The 18,555-nt window shown below is 41.4% G+C and overlaps 1 protein-coding gene across 1 annotated transcript in view; it reads right to left on the minus strand.

Moving 5' to 3' along the window:
- rictora (RPTOR independent companion of MTOR, complex 2 a) overlaps window positions 1-18,555 on the minus strand; it is a 211,528-nt gene that overhangs the window by 50,525 nt on the left and 142,448 nt on the right. The window contains exons 18-26 of the mRNA XM_048594179.1: window positions 16,077-16,178; window positions 15,502-15,548; window positions 14,577-14,712; window positions 10,651-10,850; window positions 9,152-9,278; window positions 8,236-8,400; window positions 7,585-7,661; window positions 3,580-3,658; window positions 1,963-2,072 (exon numbers count right to left, since the gene is read on the minus strand). Coding sequence (XP_048450136.1) covers window positions 1,963-2,072; window positions 3,580-3,658; window positions 7,585-7,661; window positions 8,236-8,400; window positions 9,152-9,278; window positions 10,651-10,850; window positions 14,577-14,712; window positions 15,502-15,548; window positions 16,077-16,178 — 1,043 coding nt within the window. The remainder of the gene's footprint in view (window positions 1-1,962; window positions 2,073-3,579; window positions 3,659-7,584; window positions 7,662-8,235; window positions 8,401-9,151; window positions 9,279-10,650; window positions 10,851-14,576; window positions 14,713-15,501; window positions 15,549-16,076; window positions 16,179-18,555) is intronic.

Below are 18,555 nucleotides of genomic sequence, written 5' to 3' on the forward strand. Positions count from 1 at the left end.
GCTGTTCCCGTTGTGGCCTCCTCTACATCGGGGAAACCAAGTGGAGGCTTGGGGACCGCTTTGCGGAACACCTACGCTCGGTTCGCACTAAACAACTGCACCTCCCAGTCGCGAACCATTTCAACTCCCCCTCCCATTCCTCAGACGACATGTCCATCCTGGGCCTCCTGCAGTGCCACAACGATGCCACCCGAAGGTTGCAGGAACAGCACCTCATATTCCGCTTGGGAATCCTGCAGCCCAAAGGTATCAATGTGGACTTCACAAGCTTCAAAATCTCCCCTCCCCCTACTGCATCCCAAAACCAGCCCAGCTTGTCCCAGCCTCCCTAACCTATCCTTCCTGCCACCTATCCCCATCTCCTACCTACTAGCCTCATCCTGCCCCCTTGACTTGTCCGTCCTCCTTGGACTGACCTATCTCCTCCCTAACTCTCCACCTACACTCACCTTTACTGGCTCCATCCCTGCCTCTTTGACCTGTCTGTCTCCTCTCCACCTATCTTCTCCTCTATCCATCTATCTGCCTCTCCCTCTCTCCCTATTTATTTCAGAACCCCCTTCCCCTCCCCCATTTCTGAAGAAGAGTCTAGGCCTAAAACGTCAGCTTTCCTGCTCCTCTGATGCTGCTTGGCCTGCTGTGTTCATCCAGCTCTACACCTTGTTATCTCAGATTCTCCAGCATCTGCAGTTCCTATGTCTCTCGCAGTCAAAACCAAATTCTCTTCAAGCAAAGTTAGATCTAGGGCTCTCAAGCATATTTAGACTTCTGTCTAGTTTTCATAGACTGATAACAGAGGGACTTGTCTTTATATGTCTCTCTGTAAAATTTCAGGATATTCCAGAACTCTTCACACACAACAAATTACTTCCAATGCTTTCACTGCACCACTTAGGTGAACTTTTATGCATTGCAAGAAATGAATAACCTGTTAGGGCTGATGTAGTAACCCTACATTCAGTCCCAATGATTTCTACCATAGCTGGTTGTGATTTTATAAGAGATGACTGAAAATGTTTCTTACATGCAATGGCTGAAGATTGATACTGTAATAATTACTTGTTTCAAAAATCCTGTTAGGAGCTATCCAATCAGTTAGGTGTGAACATTCATTGGTGTAAGTTTGCATGTAGTTCGACTTACGTCACAAATTCTAGTTCAAGTTTTCAATGTTTACTGAGTTCTTGAGTTCTGAAGAAGGGCCACTGGATCTGAAACGTTAACTCTGCTTTCTCATTACAGGTGCTGCCAGACTTGCTGAATTTTTCTAGCAATTTCTGTTTCTGTTTTTGATTTCCAGCATCTATAATACATTGCTTTTTTTATTCCAAAGTTTATGCTCTTCTGATGTGAAACAGAGAGGGAGTGCTAAGAAATGTGTAGGCATTGCAGAGATAAATTCTGTTCTTCACTTAATTGTTACTAATTTCACACTGTGACACATAATTTCACAGGCAGAGGCAGAACAAGCAATCCACAACCCAACTAGATTTCACTGTAGATAATTCAAATAGTCCCTCTGTACTAGAAAAATCAAAGCTTTACACTGTGACTCGGGAGGGAGTATCCATTGTTTGTTCATTGGTGTGCAGGCCATTTTGGGATCATAATCGCCATGTTTGCATTAGATGTTTACATTTTGACCTACCACTAAACTCCAGAAACCTCCTCCTTTTTGAAGCCTCTCTTCCTCCTACAAAATCTTAAATCCAAGATGAGCATTACTTAATCATGACTTCTTGATTTCTCTTCTTAAAGAGAGTGATGCCAGAAATATGGACCCTGGTCCTCCAAATACAACTGTCATTTCAAAAACAGCAACCTTTCAGTTATAAAATTAATGCATGATGGCAACAAAATTTCCAACCATTGACAATGGACTCAAGCATCGCAATACTGGGACTAGGAAATTAAAGTACCTTTCATTTATTAAATAGTTACTATCAGTTTTCCTCGTCTCACCTTTGGTTACTGCGTCGAACATAGTTTTCGCCATCAGCTGGCTTGCGGTATGTAGTGAGTGCCTCGTTCAATTGTTCTTCAATTAGATCTACATATTTCAAGTTGTATTCCTGAAAGCAAATACAATGTTGGTGCATTGCTCTCTAAACTACTGATCCTCTATATATTTAGAACTAATCATGTACTGGGAATTTTACAGAGCCCTGCATCAAAACACAACAGGAGACAGGATTAAGTTCAAATTTAATATTATTTGCTCATAATTTCCAATGAGTTGTTCTGGACATTTGCAGTCAAACAGTAAAACTGTCAACTAAGATCAGGATTGTAAAAGCAGTTTCTTGTTGAATTCCAGAATTTTCAAAACTCCTTTATTTGCTGCTTGGATCCATGCATTACCCACACAATGAGTAGCCTTTGCTGTAAGGAGATATAGCAAATAGCTAACATTGTAGAGAACATATCAATTTCTTTGAAGTTTAATGAATCAGAATGATCGCATAAATGTGTAAAGTTCCTAAGAGAGTTTGAGGACTATTTAGAACTAAGGGTCATAGTCCCAATATAACAGGTAAAATTTTAAGGCTGAGAGGAGGAGATTTTTCTTCCTTATCCAAAGACTATGGATAGTCAGTCATTCTCCAGTAAGTCTTTGCTCAGAAATTTAAACCCAAAATTTTAGGACACAGCTTGCTGTTACAGTGAATTGGTGGTGGGTGTGGCCTACCAAAATTAAAATGAAAAGTGCAAACCAAATTCAAAGAAGTCTGAATAAGATTGAAAGGTAAACTGACGAAGGAGAGTTGGTTGGTGATATAAATAGTGGAATTTGGAAAAGAGGTGAAAGTAGTCTACAAGGTCTTGAGCTTCACTGGCAGGTGAATACAGTGCAGATTCCAGGAGATGATACTACATTAACATAAGCCCAGAAGACTTCTCAATACTGTATTTCCTTTGCAACCTGCAACTGCCAAGATCCCAGAGATAACTGGTCCAATGACCTGTCCACATGGGGTAGAATACTAATTGACATCCACCTGAACATTATATAGTTTGTTCTTTTGCTTCCTTTATGGACTAACCATTATTAGCTAAAAATGATTTAGTCCATAGTGAATCTTTGCAGAGAGAAATCCGTTCCCTGCTTTCTCCTCCCACACCCAAATTCTGTGTGTGTGTTTTTTTTGAGTTATTTAGAAGAATATTCATTTGTATTTGTGTGTTAACCAATGCTGCATCTTTGTGGGATATCTTTGCATGGTTTGTAAATTTTTTTGAATTTTTACTGAAAATGGGAGAAGATACTGCTTTAAATCAAGAAAAACAGAGTAAGGAGATGTTGATTTAAAAACAAGTTACTGGAACAAGCAGTAAGGGAGTATTCCAGATGGAATGGAACTGCGCATGTGTGTCTCAAGGCAAACCTGTGCTGAACAGTCATTTGTAGTTGGTATGCATTGTTGACACTGTGTGCCAGTAGTGGAAAGAATAAATGTTGAAGGTGTTAAGTGTAGTGCCTAGCAAGCTGGTTGCTTTTGTCCTAGACAGCAGTGAACTTCAGTTTTATTAGAAAACTTCCAATTTAAATGTTGACCATTGTTTTAATATCACACTTACCTTTTGCCATTTCTCCAACTGTTTGGTAACATAACCTCTTTCATGCAGGTAGGAGAACCCCTTTGGAATGGACAAAAAGCTGAAAAAACAAGTAGAATTTCCATCAGAAACCCAGTCAGCAACTTGGCAAAACTTGGGATCAACACCAAGGTTGGTACAGTAAGAGAATAAAAGCTACATCTATATAGAAACACCACTGGGCTTTTGTTTTCATTCTAAGTGTAAGGCAATGATTCACACAAAACCGCACTCTCACATTCACACTCAAAAACTGTGTATGCCAATGCAATATTAACTCTTGTGTCATGTAGCTGCTCTTTTCTTTCTGAATATGAATATGAACTACTTGAAGAATCCTGTATGCACAGTATTATTCATGAATGGAATGGAACATCAAAGGAGAAATTAGTATCCTGACTGAAGACATGAATTATAGGTTTGAGAACAGGAAGGCAACTTTGGTCAAGACAAAGATTTGCTGAAGTCTGAAAAGTGATTTTAAAGCTGTGCTAGAAATGGGAGAGCACCGCATTTCCATTGGTTTGTGACCTTTAAAATGCCTACATTGCTTCTTTCAAGAGGCTGAATAGACACAGGCTTTTCTCCCTGGCGAGCCAGAGGCTGAGGGATGACCTTATAGAGGTTTATATCCATTAAGGGCATGGATAGGGTGAATAGCCAAGGTCTTTATCCCAAGGTAGGGGGGTCCAAAACTAGAAGACATAGATTTAAGGTGAGAAGAGAAGGATGTAAAAAGGACCCGAGGGGCAACTTTTTCACACAGGGGGTGGTTTGTATGTAGATTGAATTGCTAGAGGAAGTGGTAGAAGCAGGTACAGTTATAATATTTAAAAGACATTTAGATAGGTACACGAATAGGTAAGGTTTAGAGGGATATTTGCCAAACACAGGCAACTGGGACCAGTTTAGCTTGGGAAGCTTGGACGAGTTGGACCAGAGGGTCTGTTTCTGTGCTGTATGACTCTATAATAGATATGTACCACATTGAGTGGAACAGCATCCAACATGTTGGGTGTTCCTGATATTGGGCTAGAATTGGATCATATGGGAGTCTTACATGAGGTATCATCACATGAAACTGACCAGGTGGGTTGGCCTCTGCCATTCCATTCACTGCTGGGAGATTTTGCAGCTTTTAATCCATGTTTAAATAAGGTCAAAGTCAAGGTGAGGACGCGGACCCTACCTCACAGCATATTAGAGCTTTGACCGAAGCTCAATCTTTGTTTTTGAGATATTCCATCTTCATTTCTCACATGAACCTCAGTCTGTACAACCCTGAATTCAGCAGCTGCCAAGTACCACATGAACATTTCCAGCAAGGAAGGAAGGGGAGAAGGAAATTCTCCATTTATTTCTTCCATTCTTTAATGGAGTAACTAACCATACAGAGAAACCAAGGGTCCAGGAAAGTTTAAAGGAGGACAACTGGGCCAAAGGGCTGAGGAATGGCAGATGGAATTTAATTCAGATAAACGTGAGGTATTGCATTTTAATAAGACAGCCAGGGTAAGGGTTACACAGTTAATGGTAGGGTCCTGGCAAGTATGGCTGAATAGACAGACCTAGAGGTGCAGGTACACAGTTGCCTTGTAAGTGGTATCACAGATAGGCAGGGTTTGGCACGTTTGCCTTCTTTGGTCAGGGCATTAAGTACAGGAGTTAGGACATCATGTTATGGCTCTACAAGACATTGGTAAGGCCACATCTGGAGTACGGTGTACAATTCTGGTTACCTTGCTATAGGAATGATGTTATTAGACTGAAAAGGTGCAAAATAGATTTATAAGTATGTTACTGAGACTGGAGGGTTTGAATTATAAGCAGGGGCTGAATAAACTGGGACTTTCTTTCCCCGGAGGATAGGAGGTTGACAGGTGACCTTGTAGAGGTTTATCAAATCATGAGGGACATAGATAAGGTGAATAGCCAAGGTCTTTTCCCCAGGGTAGGGGAGCCAAAAGCAAGAGGGCATAGATTTAAGGTGAGAGGAGAAAAATTTAAAAGGGATCTGAGGGACAACTTTATCCACATAGAGGGTCGTCCGTAGATGTAACGAGCAGCCAGAGGAATCGGTAGAAGTGGGTACAATTACAACATTTAAAAGACATTTGGACAAGTACATGGATGAGAAAGATTTAGAGGGATATGAGACAACGCAGGTAAATGAGACTAGTTCAGTTTAGGAAACCTGGTCAGCATAGGTGAGTTGGGTCAAAGGGCCTGTTTCCATGCTGTATGACTCTATGACATAAGCACAGAAAGCTTGGATTAGTGGGAAAAGGCAGGAAGAAACATAAAAGGAAAGTAGAGGGGAGAGACAGGATCAGTTGGCAGTTAGGAAGGCAAATGCAATGTTAACATTCATTTCAGGAGGGCAAGAATATACAGGACAGATGTACTACTGAGTCTGTATAAGGCTCTGGTCAGACTGTATTTGGAAAATTGCTGGCAGTTTCGGTTCCCATATCTGAGGAAGGATGCGCTGGCATTGGAGGGCATCCAGAGGTGTTTTACAAGAATGATCTTGGGGATGAAGGGCTTGTCATATGAGGAATGGTTCAGGACGTCGGGTCTGCACTTGGAGTTTAGAAGGATGAGGGAAGATGTCTATTGAAACTTACAGCATACTGAGCGGCCTGGATACAGTGGATGTGGAGAGGATCTTTCCAATAATAGAAAAGACTAGGACCGGAGGGCACAGGCTCAGAGTGAAGAGATGGCCCTTTCGAACTGAGGTGAGGAGAATTTCTTCAGCCAGAGGGTGGTGATTCTGTGGAACTCATTGCTGCTGAAGGCTTCGGAAGCCAAGTCATTGAGTACATTTGAATCAGAGCTAGATAGATTCTTGATTAGTAAGGGGATCAAGGGTTACAGGAAGAAGGCAGGAGAATGGGGTTGAGAAACATACCAGCCATGATCGAATGGTGGCACAGACTCACTGGGCTGAATGGCCTAATTCTGCTCCTAAATCTTATGGTCTAAAATAACTACGGATGAATGGAGGGCAAGCGGAGAAACTGGATAGTGTAATAGGTGAATTTAAAGAGCTGTTGTAACTCTGATGGGATGAATATGCCGAAAATCAAGCCCCATTACTACATGAACCAAAACAATTGTATAATTGTTTAATTTAATTTCAAAAATGTCAAATTTGTTTCCCTTTATTACGCCTAAATAGAATAAGACACTTTCACCAGGTTCTTCAACAAATCAAACACTTATTTGTTAAGAACAAAGTTATTGTTTAAACAATGGGAAAATGGGTTAACTAAGCCACCATGCAGACTTGAATTATACCCCATCAATTCCAGATACACATTCATACAGACAAGATAGCTCTGTAGAGACATAATGGACTTGGAAAAAAAAGGCAAAAAACCTTGAGGGTTAAAATGAAGAGAGACAGCCTCTCTATCACATCTAGGTGCACACTGAAAAAGCAACTTTAGTTCAGAGGCTTGGGCTAGGTAACCTTCAGCACAGTTCCAAAGGTTTTTCCAAATCTGCTTGTCCTACAATTCAGCCATAAAAACAACTTTTATTCTTTCTTAGAAGCTTTTCTGGACACTTACTAAAGTCCGTTAATGTTTAAGACAGTGGGTAAACCATCTGTGATCTTTAACTTTTCATTTCCAAGAAATCACACAGTAAAACCCTCTTTAAACCAGGAATGAAGGAACAGTTCCATATTCCAGCTTCTCAAAGTCTATAAATATGCAGCTCTGAAGAAAGGTCACTGGACCCAAAACATTAACTCTGCTTTCTCTCCACAGATACTACCAGACCTACTGAGCTTTTCTAGCAATTTCTATTCTTGTTTCTATAAAAATGAATGTTTTTCTAGCAGACAGGAGCAAGCTGATTATTTTATTCTCAATAATTGTGCAGACCAGGCAGGCCACCATTTAATGCCTTGAGGGAATATCAGTCTGCAAGCTGTAGGCATGGATAAGATGCAGATGACTGGAGAATAATACTCACCGAAGTAGCAGCAGCAAGCCTTTGTCTCCAAGGTGGGCTAACGCTGGTTTCATCTGGATCAGTGCATGCAGATTAGCCTGGAAGATTATAAATGCATCAAAACAACAGCACAAAGAAAAGAACAGACCATTTAAAAAAAAAATTCATGCTAAAGCAGTTGGTGGCTTGGCCAACATTTATTGCCCAGTTTTGTAATACACACTGGCTAGAGAGGAAATGTCTATCGGAAGAACAGTCAAGCTCTCGGTTCTTCAGGGTCTGAGCATGGAAATTAGGTTGACACTTGAAGTCCTAACCAAATGCTGTATGGCTGATGAGACTTTAAAAGATAGAGAGACTGGCGCTGATTTTATGTTAGAAAATCTTAGCCAGGATGGAGGTGCAAGGCACAACTCCACAAGGACCTTGCAACTAAATGGAAGAATCTGATCCACAAAGGACTGCATGATCCGTTGGGACCAGTCAACGGGGAGAAGGAAAACTGCAACTGGGGCCAACGTGAGAGTATATGGAGCCACGGCTTGTGAATCTCCATATAATGAGGTGCGTGTATAATCAATTCATTCCCCTAAAACTGATGAGCAAAATAAGAATAAAACAACAGACCTGAGCACTGACTAATTTAAGTATTTACTCCACACACAGTCTCACCTTGTCCTCACAAGCTTCATCCAGGATATCGAGTGCTTCTGAAGAGATGGCTTTATTTTTATCATGCAGCTGTGTCACGAGTAATTCTATGCCCCAATTGCTGAAGAACTCCACATTGGCCCGTAGTAAAACCCGCAAATGTTTTGTTGCATACAGTCTGCAGTTCTACATAAAAACAGTCGACAGACCACACTGTGGTAAGCAATAGGAAGTCTCTTTGATCTAATCTAGTCGACTCCGCACAGAAGAAACAGAAACCAAGACAGTTGAGACCTGCTGATTTCATTGCAAAAGTGGTATCCTAGACAGCAGATTTTTCACATCTATACCAGAGACTAGAATAAAAGACGTATTCATGTTTTACAACTTTATTTCAAGATTCATTGCCCATCCCTAGATTTTCTAAGACAGTGGAGTGGGTGACCTTCTTAAAACACTGAACATGTTGAAAAAAACTGCTGGTCTTCTTGTCCACTTCAGAGGGAAATTTAGAGTTACCTACATTCATATGGAACTGAAGTTGTATTAGGTCTTACCCAGATAAGGAGGTTGAGGCTGCTGCCTTACTTACCATGGCAGTGAATCTTTCTGCAACCCACATCAGAGAATGATCTAGCCTCTGCCAAGGTCCCTCCCATCAATGATTAGGAGGAGGGGTGTCAGAAGGCATCCATTGTTTATGGGTGTCACACAGGGTGTTAGGAAGAGGAAACTGATCTCAGGAGAAGGTGATTCAAACTTTAATGACAACTTACACTATAAAAATGGAAACGACAATTTGACGCAAGCCTGCTGCCATCCAATATTCCCTTACATCAGCATACATGCAAAATCTGAGACATAGAATTGCGAAGACCAAGTGAAGGCGAATTTTAAGACTCTCAACACATTTTGTTTAATAACTTAATCTACTTACATCGGTACCTGACGTAAGGATTTTGGACAAGATCACCCTGGATAATCCATCACGGCTATAGTCTAACGTGGAGACAGTTAGCTTTAACACGTGGTCATAGTTCTTCAGAGAACAGAGGTTGAGTAAACTATAGAGAGAGATAGAGGGGAGATAATGTTGCTTTCAAGCCTGGGCAACATTCTGCATATCCCACATACTTCAACACAATTAGCTGCAAATCCAAGAATTTTCTGCCATTTAATCACATGTATTTTACTTCAGTCCTACCCAATGGCTCTGTCACATTTCCCTATAGTAGCTCTCTCTTTTGCTGCGTTAGCAAAACTGGGAAATTGTGTAAAAGAGCTGGACTTTCATGGAATGTCATCAAGGTTCTGGAGTGAGTGGATAAGGAACCCACTCCCACTGGCGAAAAATTCAAAAATCAAAGTACACAGATTTAAAATCACTGCCAAAAGAAACAATGGTGAAATGAGGAAAAACATTTTTATGCAGCGAGTAGTTACAAATGGAATATGCTGGGATGCCTGACAGCACAATGAAGTCAGATTCAATCAAAGGATTCAGAAGGGAACTGGATCATTATCCAAAAAATAAAAATGGACAGAGAAAAGTGGGGCAGTGCCACTAGACGAACTGCTCTCTTGGAGGACTAGCAGACATGATAGAACAAACTGCCTTGGGCACTGAAACCATTCTAAAATTTTAATTAACAAAATAGACTGCTATTGGACAAAGGAAAGAAGGTAGAGAAAAATATTTAAATCAAAGAAATCTACTGGACCCACAAAACACAGCAAATGCTTGTTGATCAACTACAAAGGTTGCTACAAGCACCAGGCAGCCTTGCACAGAGATAAAGAGGTTGATAGAAGATAACTAGAGCATCTAAATAGAGTAGCGTAGAATAGAAGCAGCCCATTTAGCTCATCGAATCTACACCGACCGTCCAAAGAGTATCCCAATCAGACCCAGCTTATCCCTGTAACCCTGCATTGCCCATGGCTAATCCAACTAGCCTGCAAATTCCTAGACACTATGGGCAATTTTCCACGGCCAATCCACCTAACGTGCACATCTTTGGACTGTGGGAGGAGACTGGAGCACCTGGAAGAAACCCACACAGGCACAGGGAGAACGTGCAAACTCCACTCAGAGAGTCACCCAGGGGTTAAATCGAACCCGGGTCCCTGGTGCTATGAGGCAGCAGCATTAACCACCAAGCCACTGTGCCACCATCTGTCAGCACAGTACTCTCTAACAATCAACTAATCAATGGGATAAGAAATGACCACTGGAAATCTTCAACCCGGTCAGTATTCAAAAGATGAAAGACAGTGCAACAAAGACAGTGTTGACCACAAAATGTTACAATATATAAGCGGGTTTTGGGTCTAACATTTCAAATGTCACCCCTTTCTCGATCAATTGCTCGTAACACACAGACTTGTGCCGTAAGTATTTATTTTTGACCGCAACTCAATTTAGCCATGACTTACCACTGGAACATGTTGCATTTCTCCAAAACCTTAACTCCTTGCGGATGAGAGGATAGGGTACCAATAATCAGAAAGTAGTGCTGGCTGAGGGTGTTGAGTAAACCATTGTTCTGCAGGCTGCGTTCATGTTTCAGACCGGTTGATGGGGTCAGCCACTGCACTATATCTTTGACCAGCTCCTCCAAGTACATCTGACCATCCTGGTACAATATGGAATAAATGGAAAAGGAAGATAAATTCTCTGCCTGTTCAGAATTTAACCTTGAAGAAATCTGCACCATTTGGCAGAAGTGATACACTTGCTCACTTACATCTTAATGTTCAAAAAAAAAACAAGGATTCATTCTGTAAAAAAGACTGATAATAGTCAACATATCTAAATAGTGGATCATAAAGTCTAAGCCTGTACAAGAATTCCTTCTCAAGATGGCGTCAGAGTACCAATGCAGCATGTGGGCTCCTAAGCCCGGAGGTTGTCTGTTATGTCTGCTTATACTTTGTTCTTCTTCTTTCGTCCTTTCTTTGTTTTTCTTCATCTTCTGATGTCATGGGGAAGGTGGAGCGATGTTGGTTGCCTCCGGCTGTGATAGGCCCATAACCTGGACTGAGGAACTCGGTGGGTCGCCGGCTGCAGCAGTGCCCAGAAGAGGACTTCTGGCTGCGGTAGGCTTGTAGCATGGACTTGGGGCGTTTAGCTCCAGTGGTGCCTGACATTTGGACTTGGCTGCAGCGGAGGCAGTGCCCAGAGCAAGGACTTCTGGCTGCAGGACCTTGCAGAGACATTGCAAAAGCCCTTGTAGACCTCTTTTTCAGGATATGGACTCTGTTTATGTAATTTTTAAAAATCCTTTTGTAGTCTGGAGTCTAAGTGCCAACGTGGACTGGGGTGGAAGGACTGTAAATCTGAACTTTTTATTCCTTCGTTTTTCTATTTTATTCCTAAGAATCTGTACCTAAGATCGTGCCGTAAGTGGTGACCTGTAAACTTTTCACTGTACTCATGTGAGGACATGTGACTAGATAAAACTAGATATTCCTCCTGATATGGGAAGACTTTTTAAATCTCTCACTCAGTTCTGTGAGAAGGTTCCTCAAAAAAATGGCCTCCAAATCTAGAGCACTGAACAGCAGTAGTGTTCTGATAAATAAACAGGGCAAGCACTGCGTGCAAGGCAATATAAACCGTTCACCATTCTCTTGTCCCCTTGTTCTCTTCTATTCACTCACGTTTAAGCAGGTAGCCAACCCGGTGATTAATCAAACTGAGTGAAACACAGAAGATGCTGGAAATACTCAGCAAGCCATTAACTGATGTGTGCGCTCAAGACCACTGATTTATGGTTTTCATAGGGAAGGGAATGAGTTGTAAAATTCCACTTTTAACAGTAAAATCCAGGAGCTTGATTTGATAAGATCACAATTTCAGTTATCCAGTCATTATGATCCAATAGCTACAATAGAGGCTGGAGCTCTTAGTGTGTTTCCCAAACCACTTAGTGTCACCTCATTGAATTTGCCTCAGTCGCACTAAGTCCATCTTGTCTGAGATACTCCTCTTGCCTTGATCTTTGCTCACTCATTTGCGCAGTTTTATCTTGGAGAACAAAGATCAGCAAGGCCGCTGATGTGTGGAACCACAGGCTATGGGGGAGATACTAAAGGAGTATTTTGCATCAGTGTTTACTGTGGAGAAGGATATGGAAGACAGAGAACATGGGGAAATAAAGAGCGACATCTTGAAAAATGTTCATATTACAGAGGAAATGGTGCTGAATGTCTCAAAATGCATAAACGTGGATAAATCCCTGGGACCTGATCAGATGTACTCTAGAACTCTGTGGGAAGTGAGGAAGAGATTGCTGGGCCCCTTGCTGAGATATTTGTATCATCAATAGCCATAGGTGAGGTGCCGGAAGACTGGAGGTTGGCTAACATGACGCCACTATTTTAGAGGTGGTAAGGAAAAACCAGGGAACTATAGACCAGTGAGCCTGATATCAGTGGTGGGCACATTGTTGGAGGGGATCCTGAGGGACAGGATTTGCATGTATTTGGAAAGGCAAGTACTGACTAAGGGTAGTCAACATGGCTTTGTGCATAGGAAATCGTGTCTCACTATTGAGTTTTTTGAAGAAGTAATGACGGAGACTGATGAGGGCAGAGCGGTGGATGTGATCTATATGGACTTCAGTAAGGTGTTTGACAAGGTTCCTTATGGTAGGCTAAATACCATGGTCAGGTTACACAGACTACAGGGAGAACGAGCTATTTGGATACAGAACTGGCTCAAAGGTAGAGGGTGGTGGTGGAGGGTCGCTTTTCAGACTGGAGGCTTGTGACCAGCAATGTGTCACAAAAATCAATGCTGGGTCCACTGCTTTTTGTTATTTATATAAATGATTTGGATGTGAACATGGGAGGTATGGTTAGTAAGTTTGCAGATAATACTAAAATAGTGGACAGTGAAGGAGGTTTCCTCAGAAGAATCTGGATCACATGGGCCAAGGAGTGGCCAATGGAGTTTAATCTAGATAAATGTGAGGTGCTGCATTTTGGAAAGGCAAATCAGGGCAGGACTTGTACACTTAATGGTAGGGTCCTGGGACTGTTGCTGAACAAAGAGACCTTGGAGTGCAGGTTCATAGTTCCTTGGAAGTAGAGTTGCGGGTAGATAGGATAATGAAGACGACATTTGGTAGGCTTGCCTTTATTGGTCAGTTCATTGAGTACAAGAATTGGGAGGTCATGTTGCGAATGTACAAAACATTGGTTAGGCCACTTTTGGAGTACTGCCTGCAATTCTGGTCTCCCTCCCTCTAATTATGAAACTAGAAAGGGCTCAGCAAAGATTTACAAGGATGTTGCCAGGGTTGAAGAGTTTGAGCTATAGGAAGAGGCTGAATAGGCTGGGGTTATTTTCCCTGGTGTGGAGGCCTAGGGGAGACCTTTATAAAATCATGAGGGGTATTGATAGGGTAAATAGGCAAGGTCTTTTCCCTGGGGTGGGGATGTCCAAAACTAGAGGGCATAGGTTTAAGGTGAGAGGGGAAAGATATAAAAGGGACCTAGGCAGCAACTTTTCCACACAGATGATAGTGCGTATATGGAACAAGCTGCCAGAGGAAGTGGAGGAGGCTGGTACGATTACAACAATTAAAAGGCATCTGGATGGGTATATGAATACGAAGGGCTTAAAGGGATTTGGGCCAAATGCTAGCAAATGGGACTAGATTTATATAGGATATCTGGTTGGCATGGACGAGTTGGACTGAAGGGTCTGTTTCCATGCTGTATATATCTGAATAAGTAAATTATGGTCATTTTAAAGAGGTTATCCCTCTCATTGCTGACTTCTAGACTCTCACTGATCTCACTATTCACATGTCTCTATGCTTTGCTGATATATAAACACTGTTCTTCTGCATTTTTCTCTTGTCCCTCTATCCTTGAAGAAAGAGATAAAATGCACTGTGCTTCCTCTGCATCTGTACTTGTATTAAAAATCACAATCATAACACCAACTCAAACTTCCACACAATCTTTCTCAGGGCCTTGAAACTGAGAAACTCCTCCCTTCACTTAATCTTCCTTTCTTCTACAACCTACAGAATTTTAAAAGCCAAATATGCCTTAAGTACTGTACCTCAAAACAATTCATCCTCTCTCTCACTCCCTTCAATTTGAACCATTCCTCTAGAACCATTCCAGTAAGTGACACGTCTGCGCAGTAATTGCTTTGTCAGCACAATGCATTTCACATTTGTCTAATTGTTCATACTCTCCAGCCCAGGTCTTCTGCACCCTTTCTTATGTAATTACGTCCTACCTATAATGTGACCAGAACCTGAGTTCATAAGCATTGGCTTTGGAATATTCTAGACAAAAATTGTTGTTGTATGGGCAGAGAAAGAAGCTGGCAAGCTCACCTCATTAGATTCAAGAAGAAACTCAGTGAACTGGCAGCCCACCACAGTCAGCTGCTTTCCCATTGCATGATCCAGCTCCATGTTTGCATACAGCTTACCACTGGGCTTGTAAAAATACAGCAATCGACGCACAAACCTAAACAAAAGATAGAAACAGTAATCAACGTAACAGAAAAACAACTGAGTAGTGAAACAAGTAGGAAGGCACAATTATTTTAAATTCAACAGAAAATTTGCAATATTTAGTTGATTGAAGGAACTGTTATTAATTGTGAAAGTTTTGAACAGTAAGACAAGCTTGAAAAATGTCATAGATAATGAATACTTTTTATTTGAAGGGGTATTAAGGAATAGAATAAGTTCCCAGTGAAAGAACTTGAAAGGTCAGGTATAAAAAAAAATTAAGAGGCAATTATTTATGTTTCTAATGTGAAAGGGTTGAGGGACAGTGTGAGAATAATGTTGGGGTTGAAGGCTATGGTAAAAATGTAGGCTGGTGTGATTGAGGAATATGATGAGAAGATGGGCAGATGTGAGCAAATGGTTGTGAGGTTGAGGAGTTTGGTAAATCGGTGGAGATGAAGATATGGTGACAGTGTGGCAAGATGAGAATGACAGGATATAGCAAGGTGGTGCAAAAGTGAGACTGAGGGATATGGAAAGGAAATTAGACAGTGAGACAGAGGAACATGATGAGGAAGTGTGATTGAAAGATAGAGAGGGGGAGAAAGTGAAATTGAGAAAAATGGTGAGAAGAAGTTTTGACAAATATCAATGTTCAGAGAGATCATCTAACTGGGGTCATTGGCCTTGTTAAGAAACATTATGTTATCCTGTTAAGAAAAGTATTATGTTACTGTTTATAAGTAATCAGTAGAACTGCCTACCCCTCCCAATATGGAACACCAGCACAACCCATACTGACCTGTGTAACTGTTCATCTTTGTAGTTTCGCAGGTTTACATTTGGCCACTGCAACAGGACAGACATCGACAAGGTGTTAATCTCAAACAAAATCATGTGTATTTGGAATACATTGAGGTAGGTCACAGGGAAATGTTTGCTTCTCCAATCATCCGTGGGATCTGTCACTTCTCTCAAATAGCAAACATTTCCGATTTGGGCTATAACTAAATTTAATTTTGATTCTTCATTTTCCCCTTTCTCCAACTGTTTTTTCTGTTGAGCAGTCTTTTACACAGCCCTTAACTAGTTGGTAGCTTAGTGTCACAATCTGAACACACTTTATTTTCTAACTTGGGTTACAGCGTGGATTGGATAGGATATAGAGCAAAACTTCCTTTACACTGTCCCCAAACTCTTCCAGGACAGGTAGAGCATGGAGGATGGTACAGCATGGTTTAAAAAAAAAACAAAGAACTGTGGACACTAAAACAAAACCAGACCTGGTTTCCTACTGACTTCTTCATAATAATTAATACTAAATTTAAAGGTAGTAGACAAAGTGCTCAAATCCCAACGATTTCTTCAGACATCTACCTTAAGAATGGTGGAGATTAAGTTCCAGTTCCACCTTAAGTTGTCCTTGTTATTTAGGACATCGCTATCTCGCAGATTCTGCATCATTGCCTCCTCTGTGTCCTAGAAAACAATTTAAGAATGTAAAGAAAGAATATATCACGAAGAATACTGATAATCACCATATATATAGGGATAAAAATAAAAAGAAAAACTGCTTTAAATCTAAAATAAGAACAGTACATACTGGAGTAAGCTGGAAAGGAATGTCAGTGTGGATTTAATCACTTTTTGCACACAGGATATTTCTGGACAATTTTCTACACAGCCAGGTAGATGTTATTTGGTATCTGTACAGGAACAGCTTGACTGGTGTTACAGCTGGTAAGTCACCATCTTGACCAACTGTTTCATTTGGAGCAGGTACACTCAAAGTGCTGTTAGGGAGGGAGCTCCTGGAGTTTGAGCCAGAAACAGAGAAGGGATGTTTAGATAGTTCTAAGTCAGAATGTTTTCTTGGTGTGGACTGTTGGTGTTTCCCATATGTCTACCACCTTGTGCTTCTCAGTGGCACAAGTAGCAGGTTTGGAAGGTGCTGTTGAAGAAATCCCAGTGTGTCCTACCTTGTTATTGGTATACACTGTGCAGCAGGCAGCAAACGATGAATGTTCTGGATAGGGCTGTCAATCAAGTGGACTGCTTCGTTCTCAATAGTGTCAAGCTTTGAGGATTGGAGTTGCACTCATTTAATAAGTGGTAAGCATTACATCATGCTTATACTTTGCAGATCATAGATGGGCCTTAGAGAGTCAGGAGTGAGTTACTCACTGGGGGATTCTAGCCTCTGATCTGCTCTTAACAGTATTTATACGACTAATCCAGTTCAGTTTCTAGTCAATGGTAACCACCACAATGATCATGGTGGAGTAATGTATTTGATGATCAGGGTGAAATCATTAGATTCTTTCTTGTTAGACCTGGTCATTGCTTAGCATTTGTGAGATGTTATTATTCCTTGCAACTTATTAGCCCAAGTCTGGATGTTATCTAGGTTTTTGCTGCACATAGACATGAGCAACTTTAGTAATTTTGTTTTTTTTTGTGGGGGGTGGGGGGTGTCATATATTGTACTGAGCACTGCACTATCAATCAGTGAACATCCCATTTCTGACCCACTTCTGACCTTAGGATGGAGGCAAGGTCATTTGTAAAGCAATTGATGATGGTTGGGCTTGGCACACTATCCTGAGGAACTCCTGAGCCATTAGACTATAAGTCGTAGCAGCAGAAGTAGGCTATTCAGCCCTTGTTTCTGCTGCACCATTCAAATGAGACCATGGCTGATCTGAGAATCCTCAACTCTACTTTCCTGCCTCTTCCCATAACCCTTGATTCCCTTACAATTAAAAATCTGTTGATCTCAGCAGCCTTGAGAACCTTTTGTAGGAAAGAATTCCACAGAATTACTACCCTCAGAAGAAATCCCTCCTCATCTCTGTCTTAAACAAACAGCCCCATAATGTGAGATTATGTCCTCTGGTCCTGGGCTCTCCCACAAGGGGAAATAGCCTTCTCGTATCTACCCCATGAAGTCCCCTAAGAATCTCGAATGTTTCAATAAGGTTGCCTTTTTTCTTCTAAACTCTAATGAGTACAGACCAAAGCTACTGAGTCTCTCCTCATAAGACAGTTAGTCTATACCCAGGATCAGCCCAGTGGAAGTTCTCCAATGAGCAATGTCCTGGAGCTGAGACGATTGACTTCAATAACCACAACCATTTTCCTTTGCAGACAACATGATTCCAACAGTGGAGAGTTTTCCACCTGACACTCATTGGCTACAATTTCATGAGGGCTCCTTGATTTCACTTGGTCAAATGCTGTTATGAAGTCAAGAGCTGTCACTCGCACCTCAGTTCTGGAATTTAGCCTTTCCTTCTCCATGTTGGGACTGAGGCTATAATGAGGTTAGAAGCTGAATTGCCCTGCCAGAAGCCAACCTGAACATTAGTGTGAAGCTTGTGATGTGCATGTGCTGCTTCAATAGTACAGTCAATGACACCTTCCATCACTTTCCGACGATCAAGGGAAGAATTAAGTGGCATTAATTGGCTGAGTTAGATTTGTCCTGGTCTTTAAGGTCAGGATATGCTTTGACAATTTTCCACATTGTTGGGTAGGTGACAGGGTTTTCAACTGTACTGGAACCACTTGATTAGGAATATAGCCAGTTGTGGAACACAAGTCTTCAGCACTACAGGCAAAATGTTGAAAATACCTTGATATTAGATGGAAGTGATCTAAATTGGTTGGAGACTGGTATCTATGATCTGTGAATCACCTTCTTGGCACTTTTGGTTATGGCTGCAAAGACTTCAAGCTTTATCCTTTGTTGCCCCTCTGGTATATCTGTCTGCTTTTGGGAAAGGTGTATCCAGGATGCAATCTGGAACATTGTCATACCCACTGAATCATTACATGGCAGCCAATGTCAGGCTCT

The sequence above is a fragment of the Rhincodon typus genome, chromosome 3 (assembly GCF_021869965.1).
Source record: "Rhincodon typus isolate 14 chromosome 3, sRhiTyp1.1, whole genome shotgun sequence".
NCBI lineage: Eukaryota > Metazoa > Chordata > Chondrichthyes > Orectolobiformes > Rhincodontidae > Rhincodon > Rhincodon typus.